This window comes from Sinohyriopsis cumingii, chromosome 5, assembly GCF_028554795.1.
Source record: "Sinohyriopsis cumingii isolate HCF-2022 chromosome 5, ASM2855479v2, whole genome shotgun sequence".
NCBI classification, from domain to species: Eukaryota; Metazoa; Mollusca; class Bivalvia; order Unionida; family Unionidae; genus Sinohyriopsis; species Sinohyriopsis cumingii.
The window spans coordinates 39,194,328-39,210,029 of NC_142965.1; the positions used below are offsets into that span (position 1 = coordinate 39,194,328).

The window sequence follows — 15,702 nt, forward strand, 5'->3', positions numbered from 1 at the left end:
GGGTATCACCAGCAGGCCAATAGAAAATAATTAAACTTACACTGAAAAACTTTGGTTTACACCCAACCATTAATCCCTGAAACTTAAAGGATTCTTCCTTCCACACTTAAACTTAAATGCAACAGCTCTAACTGCTGTATTAGCATTTATGAAGCATACTTTTTAGTTCTTTACATGATTTAAACTTGGATAAAAACATAACTGTTGGAAATCCATTTGATTTAATGTTAATTCATTTTTTTTTCAGAAATACTTAGATGGGGGATTCACTAACAACCTATACATCTTCCCAGATGGAAGGACCATTGCAATAAACCCATTCAGTGGGGGGAAAGACATTTGTCCAGTGGATAACAAAGGTTTCGGATGGTTTATGACAATTCAAGAGACACAGTATCATATTAATTTACATAATATGCATCGTCTTTTTCGGGCTTTTCTTCCACATTCCCAAGAAGAGATGAAGGCCTACTATAAGAGAGGTTATGATGATGCAAATCAGTTTCTAAGAAAACATCCAGATATTTGTTGTGGTTGAAATGATTGGATACAAACTAATCACCTGTGATAATTTATATATTATCAAACATGTTTATTGCAGTCACCCTTCATTAAAGACAAAATTGATCATTGTACACAGGTGATCTCTTAATAGAGGTTCATGATTCAGCATTGATTCAGAAACAAATTGACTTCTCTGGTGGCCTCAGTGGTTAGAGCATCCGTCTCAGATGCGGAGGGGTTTGAACCACGGTTGAGTCATACAAAAGACTTATAAAAATGGTACTAGCAACTACCTCGCTAGCCACTCAGCATTAAGAGGGTAGTGTTAGGACTGGTCGACCTGGTGTCAGGATAATATGACTGGGTGAGACATGATGCTGCATGTCTGGGGCATGATGCCCCAGTGCTAGACATAACTATAAACTGCCACGTTGCAGACATCATAGCGATATGTCTGAAAAATTGATAAAGCTATGTTAAATATCTAAATGACACATACATAAACAAATTCCATGTAACAGATTTCATTATCATTATTAACTTTATTATTATTTTATTATATTTTAAAAAACATTTTATTGACATAGAGATGGATGATACATAGATATATATTGCCACTATATTTCAACTTTAAGGCCAAAAATTGTGTTTACCATAGTTCTATACATGTATTTATTGTCACTTTGAGATGAAAGGAAATAAGCTCAGAAAAAAAAGAAAATAAGAATAAAAGAAATATTGCCTACATTTATATTTTAAAGATATTGATATATATGGAAAATATTAGTATTTCTACAAACCAAGTTTTCGAGTATGCATTCACTGTCATACTCATTAATAAAAACAGTCTGATACACATAAATAAAAATTTGCACATTCATATTTACACATCAAACCCATATGCACACAGACATACATATGTATACTATTACACACATTCATATTTACACATCAAACCCATATGCACACAGACATACATATGTATACTATTACACACATTCATATTTACACATCAAACCCATATGCACACAGACATGCATATGTATACTATTACACACATTCATATTTACACATCAAACCCATATGCACACAGACATGCATATGTATACTATTACACACATTCATATTTACACATCAAACCCATATGCACACAGACATACATATGTATACTATTACACACATTCATATTTACACATCAAACCCATATGCACACAGACATACACATGTATACTATTACACACATTCATATTTACACATCAGACCCATATGCACACAGATGTACGTATGTATACCACTACACACATTTCCAAGAACATAGTTTATGAGTCTATTAACAATTTGTTCAGTTGTCATCATTTTTTCTAACTTTTCCCATGTACAATTTCTGTAAGCATTATATTTGTCTATATTAAAGGAAAATCTTTTGAAATGAGACTAACTTGACCTGTCTATTAAATCTGCATTTATAAATACATTGTCTTGTATGTAGAATTATTAGATTAATTATATCATCAGCCAGATATTTGTATTTGGTTCCAAAGATATATAATATTTAAGTTTGTGAATTCCAAATTATTTGTTAGACACCATTTAATTTTTTATCCATTATTAGGTATCCTTTATAAAAATCTAAGTAATGTCACTATACCAAAAGATACGAGAAATTGTCTTTGTGTGTAACATGCAAAAAAGAACAGAGCTCTTTGGAATAATGTTGAGAAATGCATTCATTGGCAAACTTCTATGTAATATTTTCAGTTACAGCTATCTAAGATTTGGACATTTTGATTCTTTTCATATATATATATATATATATATATATATATATATATATATATATATATACCATATTTATTTAATGTACATTTTCATACCCTTTAATTTTTCGTACATAATTCAGTTATCAGAATCATAATTATTTAAATGTATCGTAATTTTTGGACATATCACTGTATTTTTCGAAAATCCATTAAATTATCGGACATAAAATTTCTGCTAAGAAGATTTACATTTGCAAAAAGAGATCGATAATACCATTTTGCCATTTTGTTTTTACAAAAATGAATAATTAATTGTTGGTGAGAAAATCCAAGGATTGATGCATAAGCTAATGTCATTACAGTATCTGCTGGTGTTTATTAACAAATGGATAAAGGACTTCACAGACCATACCTTTAAATATTATCGTTAATTAGTTCTCCTTATAAAGTCCATCACCATAACAAAACACCATGTGCATTTTAAAATGAGTTCAGAAGCCCTTTGATGTTTTCTCATACAAAAAAATTACATCTCAGTATGTGCTAAAGTCAAGACCACAGACTGTTGGTCAACTAGTCTTATTGTTTCATTATAGTCATGCAGACGTAACATATAAAAGCCTTGTCATTTTCTTTTGTAAATTTGAAAGTCAAAGACTCCGTTAAATCAATTTGTGTGTATATATATATATATATATATATATATATATATATATATATATATATACATACACACACAATGCAACCCCGCTATAACGTTTTAATAAAAAATTCCTTCAAAGTACATGAAATAGTGAATAAAAATGTATTATCATTACGGGGAAGAGATTGCGTATGAATTCGAATTTAATATGATCGTGGCATGGTTCCTGAAATTTTAAATACATGTATGTGTATTTTTCTAGTACCGGGAAAGAACATTTTTTTTTTTAAGTACGAGAAATAGTATGCAAAACTTTTAATATCATTTTGGGGAAGAGTTTGTGTATGAATTTTAATATAATACGATTGTGGCGTAGCTTCTGAAATTTAACAATATCACCAGGTTCTTAAAGTGTTACACCAAAATAAACATTATTGGAAATGTTACTTATTACTGGTCCATGAGTAAAGTCAGTAAGTCGTCTTTGTGATTGTCTTCAATTAATTCTGTATACAATCGTTGCTCAAACAATAGCTAACATGTGTTTCTTTAACTACATACACAACCAAGCAGCAGACAATGCGGTGGTTGATAAAAGATTCTCACAATTTAATAGACATCAAAAAACAAAAGCCGCCAAGATGTTTGCTGGGCTTGTTGGTGTTGTTAGACGCAGTCAGTTTATTATTTATTAGCTGGAAATTGAAAAGGTATGAAATTGTACATGCGTTCAACTGCAATTTTTTTAAATAAAAGTGACCCCTGACCATTGCAGGCCTACTGCACTTAGTTCTCAGGTTTTACATGTGTTTGGGGTTTTCTTATGAACTCATTATTAATTTCCTATTTTTTATTAATTTTTTTTACCGTTATGGAAAAGCCAGTTCACCAATGCAATTTGTGCTCTGCACTTTGCGCAAAAAAATTTGTTATCATTTTTGGGAAGAGATCTTGTTTGAATTCAAAATATAATGCGATCTTGGCATGGTTCCTGAAATTTTAAATACATGTACGTGTATTTGTCTTGTACCCAGAAAAATACCTTTTTTAAAGTATGAGAAAGTGTGTGTAAAATGTTTATTATCATTTTGGGGAAGAGTTCGCGTACAAATTCGAATCAAATACGATCGTGGCTTGGCTTCTGAAATTTAACAATTTCACCAGGTTTTTGAAGTGTTATGCCAAAGCAAACATTATCTGAAATGTTACTTATTACTGATCCATGAGTAAAACCAGTAAGTCACCTTTGTGATTGTCTTCAATTAATTCTGTATACAGTCATTGCCCACAATAGCCGACATGTGTTTCTTCTTTAACTGCATACACAACCAAGCAGCAAACAATGCAGTGGTTGATAAAAGATTCTCACAATTTAATAAACATTAAAAAAATGAAAGCCACCAAGATGTTTGCTGGGCTTGGCAGTGTTATTAGACGCAATCAGTTGACCAGTAAATGATGTCGTCTTTATTAGCTGGAAATTGAAAGGGTATGAAATTGTACATGCATTCGGTTTTAAAAAGAATTATAAACATGACTCGTGACCATCACAGGACTACTGCACTTAGTTCTCGGGTTTTACATGGGTATGGTGTTTGTTTATGAACTCGTTATTAATTTCCTATTTTTTATAAAAATTATTTTATCGTTATGGAAAAGCAAGTTCACAAATGCAAGTCGTTCTCTGCACAGTGATTAGTATAGTAGTTTTCACACGTTTTTTCGATATTCACAAAATCTGAAGCAAAAGTTATATGCACGCTGAAAGCATGTCTTGATTGTTAATTATTCTTGCTGTAGTCATTCAAACGAATAGGCGTACAAGCGTTAATTATTGGAAATTTGTGATGGATAAATGTACATGGAAACGCATATGAGAAAATTTTAGCAGTATGAAATTTGTACAGATATCATTCATAGTCCCTGGAACATAATGAACCGTACACGTGCTTCGTCTTTCTTAACCTAATTTTGCTGTTAATTTTTCCTATTGAATTCAGATACATAAAGATGTGTGACAAGATTATTGAATAGTTTAAATATGTATGCAATTTTGGCAATGGAATTACATATATTATGGATTAATTGCAAGCCGCGATGGTACAATATCAGACGGCAAGTAAACGGTGTTGATACTCTGTTCATGCTGTATATTAGACGTTGAATTCAGACACAATTTTCTGAGAATTTTTTTATTAAATATTGTAAATATGTGTGCAATTTTTCAATGGAATTACATGCATTATAGATGAACTGCATGCCACAGTGGCATGATGGTAGACAGTGTTGATACCCTATTCGTCATACACATTATACATGAATACACGTGTATGTGCCAATGAGTTGTTCTCTGAAGAAAGTAAAATACTGTAAAACCCCGCATTAACACAACCCCGATATTAACGCGATCCAAATTTTTTGGACCCCAATTATCGCATTATAGCGGGGTTCCACTGTACATATACTATCTTTTAAGTGTTTGTTCTGTTTTGACCTGGATATAATTAACATTTTATTGTATATCTTTTCTATGATATACCCCTACGTTATCTTTATTGGCGAGCTTGAATAACATAAAATGCATATGATTGCTTTTCCTTATAACACATTCTGTATGGACAACGGTTTTAATAGCACATTGACAGATTTTCATTTCCCTAAAAAGAGCCTCATTTCCCTACTGGCACCCTTGCTGATTTGACCTATTCTGTCGATTCTTGCCCTCAATCTGGTTTGAACTGGAATAACCAAAGTGGTAAACGTGTTTAATTACCATGTAAATAACACTCCATAGCCATGTGGTTGTTGTGACAATGTACATCATAATTAAAACGAGAATGAATTGTTGATTTAGCAGTGTTAATTGATAATGGAATATAGTAGGGTTGTGATACATGAGGATTATCACAATCATCAGGTAACTCAAAATACAGTCTTTTTTCTCTTTGCAAAAGCTACAAACAAAATCTGCCCTGAATAAATATGGTCTTGTACAAGGACAACTTTTTTTCATCTCTCTCTTGCGCAAACACACACGTGGGCGCGATCACACACATTAACTAAAATGTGATTTCAAGTTCTTATAAATTATCTTTTTATTGCAATTTGATAATGAGATTATTGCTGCTGTAAAAATACAAGTTGTACTTAATTTCTTGACAATGTGGACTCATATCGTTGCGTACAATTTTCCAATAAATAATACCCTTAACTAATACATGTTCAAACCATCTCAGTCATTTTGCTAGTCCTACATGTAAGACCTTTACACTGATATTTATGTTTTGACTTTTGTGTGCACTAAAACATAACAACATGTGATACATCTTACATGTAGGACTATCATTTTGCCAACATTACACAACATGACAGCTACATTTGCTCTAAATGCAGACAAACTTTCACAGTGAGACATAATCCTCTCTCATTCTCTCTCTCTCTCTCGTTAACTAATAACAATAAAAATCTTTTTGAGTACTTTTATTTTAGTTGTAATTAGATTCTTGAGTTGAGAGTGGAATGAGACAGAAAATATATGTTTACTTTGTACATTTCTACTGTTAGGTTGTTAGTATCTTGTATTTCATAGAATTTGTTCAGATATTTATTTTTCATACACGGTCAGAAGGGCAAAATGATAATTATTTATTTTACAAATAATTTTTCATACACTGAAATTAAAAATTATTTTTTCGTGTACAAACAATTACATGCATATTGATCCTTTTATACTTTGACAGTGATATGCAGAACAATTTTATACAAGGCTGTGGCTGATTAGAGTCATAATTGATACAAAGTTTAGCAATTTTATACAAGGCTGTGGCTGATTAGAGTCATAATTGATACAAAGTTTAGCAATTTTATTCAAGGCTGTGGCTGATTAGAGTCATAATTGATACAAAGTTTAGCAATTTTATACAAGGCTGTGGCAGATTAGAGTCATAATTGATACAAAGTTTAGCAATTTTATACAAGGGTGTGGCAGATTAGAGCCATAATTTATACAAAGTTTAGCAATTTTATACAAGGCTGTGGCAGATTAGAGTCATAATTGATACAAAGTTTAGCAATTTTATACAAGGCTGTGGCAGATTAGAGTCATAACTGATACAAAGTTTAGCAATTTTATACAAGGCTGTGGCAGATTAGTCATAATTAATACAAAGTTTAGCAGTTTTATACAAGGCTGTGGCTGTGGCAGATTAGTCATAATTGATACAAAGTTTAGCAATTTTATACAAGACTGTGGCAGATTAGAGTCATAATTGATACAAAGTTTAGCAATTTTATACAAGGCTGTGGCAAATTAGAGTCATAATTGATACAAAGTTTAGCAGTTTTATACAAGGCTGTGGCTGTGGCAGATTAGTCATAATTGATACAAAGTTTAGCAATTTTATACAAGGCTGTAGCAGATTAGAGTCATAATTGATGCAAAGTTTAGCAATTTTATATAAGGCTGTGGCAGATTAGAGTCATAATTGATACAAAGTTTAGCAATTTTATACAAGGGTGTGGCAGATTAGAGCCATAATTTATACAAAGTTTAGCAATTTTATACAAGGCTGTGGCAGATTAGAGTCATAATTGATACAAAGTTTAGCAATTTTATACAAGGCTGTGGCAGATTAGAGTCATAACTGATACAAAGTTTAGCAATTTTATACAAGGCTGTGGCAGATTAGTCATAATTAATACAAAGTTTAGCAGTTTTATACAAGGCTGTGGCTGTGGCAGATTAGTCATAATTGATACAAAGTTTAGCAATTTTATACAAGACTGTGGCAGATTAGAGTCATAATTGATACAAAGTTTAGCAATTTTATACAAGGCTGTGGCAGATTAGAGTCATAATTGATACAAAGTTTAGCAGTTTTATACAAGGCTGTGGCTGTGGCAGATTAGTCATAATTGATACAAAGTTTAGCAATTTTATACAAGGCTGTAGCAGATTAGAGTCATAATTGATGCAAAGTTTAGCAATTTTATATAAGGCTGTGGCAGATTAGAGTCATAATTGATACAAAGTTTAGCAATTTTATACAAGGCTGTGGCTGTGGCAGATTAGTCATAATTGATACAAAGTTTAGCAATTTTGTATAAGGCTGTGGCAGATTAGAGTCATAATTGATACAAAGTTTAGCAATTTTATACAAGGCTGTGGTTGATTAGAGTCATAATTGATACAAAGTTTAGCAATTTTATTCAAGGCTGTGGCAGATTAGAGTCATAATTGATACAAAGTTTAGCAATTTTATACAAGGCTGTGGCAGATTAGAGTCATAATTGATACAAAGTTTAGCTGCAAGTATGCCTTGAAAATCTATGAAATTAATGCTTATCAAAAATTTATTTTAAAACTGTTGAAATTTGTCTAAAAACAAACCGCATTAGTAAAATCATTCACAATTCTGATGCCTTTCAGAAAGCATAATATTAAGTTGTAACAGTTTTTAATGAAAGCTAGTTTGTATAGGATGTAGCTCTAAATATGCTTCAGTTGTTTGGATGGATTTGGTAATGATAATAGAAGATGATTAATTTTAGAGATAGCTAAACTTTTAGTCAGTTATCCTTCCTAATGGAGTGAAGAACCTCTTATCCCACTGAATTATCAGGTTCTTAATTTCATAGATTTTAGATAGATAATTAAGAGCTCTAGTACTTTCCAAAATTACCATATTGACAATATGTTTTGGGATGGCAATACTACATTTTTGTCATCTGAAAACATATTAAATTCTTTAATTTGGTGTCGAAAAACTAACAGGAGAAGATAAATTCCCCCCCCCCACCGCCTTAACAAGGTTACCATTAGTTCATATGATAATGTGCTTCCATGAAATAAAACAAGTATTTATTCTAGCACTACACGAAATTGTTTAAAAATAAAGACAGAAGTTTAAAACTTGTCTGATATATACTTGTATTACTTGTATATTGATAACTTACGTTTATGTCCTACAGTCCATAATGTGTTAAGTTCTGTACATGTATATGGAAAATCCATGAATTTTAGTAATGGCCACATGTTGGAAAATTCATGTATTAGTCACATGGCTTTAGTAATGGTAGTCCTTGTTTGATCTAAATTTCCACTGTTAGATATGTGTCAGTAAATAATTCAGTATGATATTCATTGTCACCAGTAGCAACAGAATGTATAGTTGTTGTTTACATGTTATGTGTACATGCACTTAAATTAGCTTAGTTTTCATTGTGCATGAGAAAACTAGCATCTTGCTGAGGCTACCGTGAGATGAGGCTAAATAAAAACTTGTGAACAAAATAAAAACTTTTTGAAACATTGTTTGTGATATGTCCCACCTTCAATTATCTTCATGGCTATATATCTATTTTCAAATGATTGTTAATTTAACTTGTGTTTTATGCTGCCATTGGTAGCCATCGTAAGCATAAAGTTACTTTTTCCTGCACTTCACAATAAATGTGTTCCAATCACATTGGAAACTGCAACAATCTGTCAGATTCCATTGCTTTTATTCAAATTTGGTGCTGACTTTCTTTGATGAAGGGTGTGTTGTTTTTATTGAAGATTATAGCCAGCTTGCTTTGTTGAAGGGTGCATTGTTTTTATTGAAGATTGTAGCTGGCTTCTTTTGGTGAAGAGTGCATTGTTTTTATTGAAGATTGCAGCCAGCTTGCTTTGATGAAGGGTTCATTGTTTTTATTGATGATTGCAGCTGGCTTGCTTTGTTGAAGGGTGCATTGTTTTTATTGAAGATTGTAGCCGGCTTGCTTTGATGAAGGGTGCATTGTTTTTATTGATGATAGCAGCTGGCTTGCTTTGTTGAAGGGTGCTTTGTTTTTATTGAAGATAGTAGCCAGTTTCCTTTGGTGAAGAGTGCATTGTTTGTATTGAAGATTGCAGCCAGCTGCTTGATGAAGGGTACATTGTTTTTATTGAAGATTGTAACCAGCTTGCATTGATGAAGGGTGTATTGTTTTCTTTGAAGATTGCAGCCAGCTTGCTTTGTTGAAGGGTGCATTGTTTTTATTGAAGATTGTAGCCTGCTTGCTTTGATGAATAGTGCTTTGTTTTTATTGAAGATTGTAGCTGGCTTCCTTTGATGAAGGGTTTATGTTGTATTGAAGATTGCAGACAGCTTGCATTGATGAAGTGTTCATTGTTTTAATTTAAGATTGTAGCCAGCTTGCTTATATGAAGGATGCATTGTTTTTATTGATGATTGCAGCTGGCTTGCTTTGTTGAAGGGTGCATTGTTTTTATTGAAGATTGTAACCAGTTTCCTTTGGTGAAGAGTACATTGTTTGTATTGAAGATTGCAGCCAGCTGCTTTGATGAAGGGTACATTGTTTTTATTGAAGATTGTAACCAGCTTGCATTGATGAAGGGTGCAGTGTTTTTGTTGAAGATTGTAGCCTGCTTGCTTTGATGAAGGGTGCTTTGTTTTTATTGAAGATTGTAGCTGTATTGAAGATTGCAGCCTGCTTGCTTTGATGAAGGGTGCATTGTTTTTATTGAAGATTGTAGCTGGCTTCCTTTGATGAAGGGTTTATGTTGTATTGAAGATTGCAGCCAGCTTGCTTTGTTGAAGGGTGCATTGTTTTTATTGAAGAGTGTAGCTGGCTTCCTTTGATGAAGGGTTTATGTTGTATTGAAGATTGCAGCCTGCTTGCTTTGATGAAGGGTGCATTGTTTTTATTGAAGATTGTAGCTGGCTTCCTTTGATGAAGGGTTTATGTTGTATTGAAGATTGCAGCCGGCTTGCTTTGATGAAGGGTGCATTGTTTTTGTTGAAGATTGTAGCTGGCTTCCTTTGATGAAGGGTTTATGTTGTATTGAAGATTGCAGCCAGCTTGCTTTGATGAAGGGTGCATTGTTTTTTTACTGAAGATTGTAGGTGGCTTCCTATGATGAATGATGCATTGTTTTTATTGAAGATTGTAGCCAGCTTGCTTTGATGAGGGGTGCAATTGGCTTGTTGATTAGGTGATTATTGTTAATGATATAACTTGTGGAATTTCTCTGACAGGTGTGTTCAGAAATGAAAGACAGTTGCTGCTCTATGTACTGAAATTTAGCTTCCACAATCAATGTTTTTCATCAGCAATTAGATATATTACCTGTATAACAATTACTGTGCCTAATCCATGGTACATAATGCCCTTGAGAAATAATGGGTTTGTTTTGCTGCATGATGTCAATGAATTTACTAACTCTATTACGCATTGTTTAATGGTTTATGATTATGGTTTCTAAATGAAGCTTTCATCATCACACCTGCTTGAAGTGATTTCATGTGTTATGATGTCTACACTGACAACCAATCATATTTTTGTTAAATGAATCAAGCATTTTAAAAAAAGAAATGATTATAAATTATCCAATATGGTATGTTTTGATAACCAACTATCCATGGAAAAATTACATGATAGAGTATAAAAAGGATACATACTGTCAAAAGCTATTTAAGTTTATATACTAGATAGCTATCATCGTGAAGCTTAATATTGTTATTACCAACAATAGTTTTTATGGATCTTCCTAGACTGTCTGAAAGCATATGTTCCAGAAAAATGTTTATGGTCAACCAGTGTCCAAAAGTTATAAGGCATTTAAATATTATTTTTCCAAAAAATTATGGTGTCCAAAAATCTACAGTAAATCAATTAAAGGAAGCAGTCCAGGAATATATTGTACTTTTCAGTGTAAAACATTAAATCATGCAAGTTTTCTAATGTTCTCTCAAACAAATCATCCTTTTAGAGACCCTGTTTAATCATTATATATAATTGTGGGAAGCACTGTTTTAATCCTACATGCAATACATGTAGAATCCACTTTGTATTATACATTTTAAAGTGAAATGGGTCTCCAATCCAAAATGTACTGCTTAGGTTTATCACCATTTGCTGTACATATAATGACTACTTCTTTCTGTGTGGAAGACAATTCACCAATATCCAAACTTAATGACCCTTACTAGAAACTGTCTGATATCATTAAACAAGAATTGGTAAAATTCTATCATGAATACGTCATATCCTGGGATTTTTCAATTAGGCATTTTTTGTTGAACATGTGCAGATTCTGTATGTGATATGGGGCCATTTAAGGAATATTTCTGTAAATCATTCAGGTTAGGGGTATCTGGGTAATTTAGCAGCATTTGAGGAATATACCTGTAAATCATTCAGGTTAGGGTTTTCTGGATAATTCAGTAGCATTTGAGGAATATTTCTGTAAATCATTCAGGTTAGGGTTATCTAGGTAATTCAGTAGCATTTGAGGAATATTTCTGTAAATCATTCAGGTTAGGGTTATCTGGGTAATTCAGTAGCATTTGAGGAATATTTCTGTAAATCATTCAGGTTAGGGTTATCTGGGTAATTCAACAGCATTTAAGGAATATTTCTGTAAAACATTCAGGTTAGGGTTATTTGGGTAATTCAGTAGCATTTAAGGAATATTTCTGTAAATCATTCATGAAGCATTCACAACATCACATGCCCCTTTAAATTATCTGGGTAATTAAGTAGCATTTAAGGACTTTCTGTAAATCATTCAGGTTAGGGTTATCTGGGTAATTCAGCAGCGTTTAAGGAATATTTCTGTAAATCATTCAGGTTAGGGTTATCTGGGTAATTCAGTAGCATTTGAGGAATATTTCTGTAAATCATTCAGGTTAGGGTTATCTGGGTAATTCAACAGCATTTAAGGAATATTTCTGTAAATCATTCAGGTTAGGGTTATCTGGGTAATTCAGCAGCATTTAAGAAATATTTCTGTAAATCATTCAGGTTAGGGTTATCTGGGTAATTCAGTAGCATTTGAGGAATATTTCTGTAAATCATTCAGGTTAGGGTTATCTGGGTAATTCAGCAGCATTTAAGAAATATTTCTGTAAATCATTCAGGTTAGGGTTTTCTGGGTAATTCAGTAGCATTTAAGGACTTTCTGTAAATCATTCAGGTTAGAGTTATCTGGGTAATTCAGTAGCATTTAAGGAATATTTCTGTAAATCATTCAGGTTAGGGTTATCTGGGTAATTCAGTAGCATTTAAGGAATATTTCTGTAAAACATTCAGGTTAGGGTTATTTGGGTAATTCAGTAGCATTTAAGGAATATTTCTATAAATCATTCATGAAGCATTCACAACATAACATGCCCCTTTAAATTATCTGGGTAATTAAGTAGCATTTAAGGACTTTCTGTAAATCATTCAGGTTAGAGTTATCTGTGTAATTCAGTAGCATTTAAGGAATATTTCTGTAAATCATTCAGGTTAGGGTTATCTGGGTAATTCAGTAGCATTTAAGGAATATTTCTGTAAATCATTCAGGTTAGGGTTATCTGGGTAATTCAGCAGCATTTGTGGAATCTTTCTGTAAATCATTCAGGTTAGGGTTATCTGGGTAATTCAGCAACATTTAAGAAATATTTCTGTAAATCCTTCAGGTTAGGGTTTTCTGGGTAATTCAGTAGCATTTAAGGACTTTCTGTAAATCATTCAGGTTAAGGTTATCTGGATAATTCAGTAGCATTTAAGGACTTTTTGTAAATCATTCAGGTTAGGGTTATCTGGGTAATTCAGCAGCATTTAAGAAATATTTCTGTAAATTATTCAGGTTAGGGTTTTCTGGGTAATTCAGTAGCATTTAAGGAATATTTCTGTAAATCATTCATGAAGCATTCACAACATAACATGTCCCTTTAAATTATCTGGGTAATTCAGTAGCATTTAAGGACTTTCTGTAAATCATTCAGGTTAAGGTTATCTGGATAATTCAGTAGCATTTAAGGACTTTCTGTAAATCATTCAGGTTAGGGTTATCTGGGTAATTCAGCAGCATTTAAGGAATATTTCTGTAAATCATTCAGGTTAGGGTTATCTGGGTAATTCAGTAGCGTTTAAGGACGTTCTGTAAATCATTCAGGTTAGGGTTATCTGGGTAATTCAGTAGCATTTAAGGACTTTCTGTGAATCATTCAGGTTAGAGTTATCTGGGTAATTCAGTACATTTAAGGAATATTTCTGTAAATCATTCAGGTTAGGGTTATCTGGGTAATTCAGTAGCATTTAAGGAATATTTCTGTAAATCATTCAGGTTAGGGTTAATTGGGTAATTCAGTAGCATTTAAGGTATATTTCTATAAATCATTCATGAAGCATTCACAACATAACATGCCCCTTTAAATTATCTGGGTAATTCAGTAGCATTTAAGGACTTTCTGTAAATCATTCAGGTTATGGTTTTCTGGATAATTCAGTAGCATTTGAGGAATATGTAAATCATTCAGGTTAGGGTTATCTATGTAATTCAGCAGCATTTAAGAAATATTTCTGTAAATCATTCAGGTTAGGGTTTTCTGGGTAATTCAGTAGCATTTAAGGCCTTTCTGTGAATCATTCAGGTTAGAGTTATCTGTGTAATTCAGTAGCATTTAAGGAATATTTCTGTAAATATTCAGGTTAGGGTTATCTGGGTAATTCAGCAGCATTTGAGGAATACTTCTGTAAATCATTCAGGTTAGGGTTATCTGGGTAATTCAGCAGCATTTAAGAAATATTTCTGTAAATCATTCAGGTTAGGGTTTTCTGGGTAATTCAGTAGCATTTAAGGACTTTCTGTAAATCATTCAGGTTAAGGTTATCTGGATAATTCAGTAGCATTTAAGGACTTTCTGTAAATCACTCAGGTTAGGGTTATCTGGGTAATTCAGTAGCATTTAAGGAATATTTCTGTAAATCATTCAGGTTAGGGTTATCTGGGTAATTCAGTAGCATTTGAGGAATATTTCTGTAAATCATTCAGGTTAGGGTTATCTGGGTAATTCAGTAGCATTTGAGGAATATTTCTGTAAATCATTCAGGTTAGGGTTATCTGAGTAATTCAGCAGCATTTAAGGAATATTTCTGTAAATCATTCAGGTTAGGGTTATCTGGGTAATTCAGCAGCATTTAAGAAATATTTCTGTAAATCATTCAGGTTAGGGTTATCTGGGTAATTCAGTAGCATTTGAGGAATATTTCTGTAAATCATTCAGGTTAGGGTTATCTGGGTAATTCAGCAGCATTTGAGGAATATTTCTGTAAATCATTCAGGCTAGGGTTATCTGGGTAATTCAGCAGGATTTAAGAAATATTTCTGTAAATCATTCAGGTTAGGGTTTTCTGGGTAATTCAGTAGCATTTAAGGACTTTCTGTAAATCGTTCAGGTTAAGGTTATCTGGATAATTCAGTAGCATTTAAGGACTTTCTGTAAATCATTCAGGTTAGAGTTATCTGGGTAATTCAGTAGCATTTAAGGAATATTTCTGTAAATCATTCATGAAGCATTCACAACATCACATGCCCCTTTAAATTATCTGGGTAATTAAGTAGCATTTAAGGACTTTCTGTAAATCATTCAGGTTAGGGTTATCTGGGTAATTCAGCAGCATTTAAGGAATATTTCTGTAAATCATTCAGGTTAGGGTTATCTGGGTAATTCAGTAGCATTTGAGGAATATTTCTGTAAATCATTCAGGTTAAGGTTATCTGGGTAATTCAGCAGCATTTAAGGAATATTTCTGTAAATCATTCAGGTTAGGGTTATCTGGGTAATTCAGCAGCATTTAAGAAATATTTCTGTAAATCATTCAGGTTAGGGTTATCAGGGTAATTCAGTAGCATTTGAGGAATATTTCTGTAAATCATTCAGGTTAGGGTTATCTGGGTAATTCAGCAGCATTTGAGGAATATTTCTGTAAATCATTCAGGCTAGGGTTATCTGGGTAATTCAGCAGGATTTAAGAAATATT

At 32.6% G+C, this 15,702-nt stretch overlaps 1 protein-coding gene across 5 annotated transcripts in view; it reads left to right on the forward strand.

Moving 5' to 3' along the window:
* LOC149798983 (patatin-like phospholipase domain-containing protein 4) overlaps positions 1-9,220 on the forward strand; it is a 28,916-nt gene extending 19,696 nt beyond the window's left edge. For all 5 annotated transcript variants that reach the window (XM_089957899.1, XM_089957901.1, XM_089957900.1 and 2 more), the window contains one exon: positions 248-9,220. In XM_089957899.1, coding sequence (XP_089814025.1) covers positions 248-538 — 291 coding nt within the window. In that variant the 3' untranslated portion in view covers positions 539-9,220. The remainder of the gene's footprint in view (positions 1-247) is intronic.
* The last annotated feature ends 6,482 nt before the right edge of the window (positions 9,221-15,702 follow it).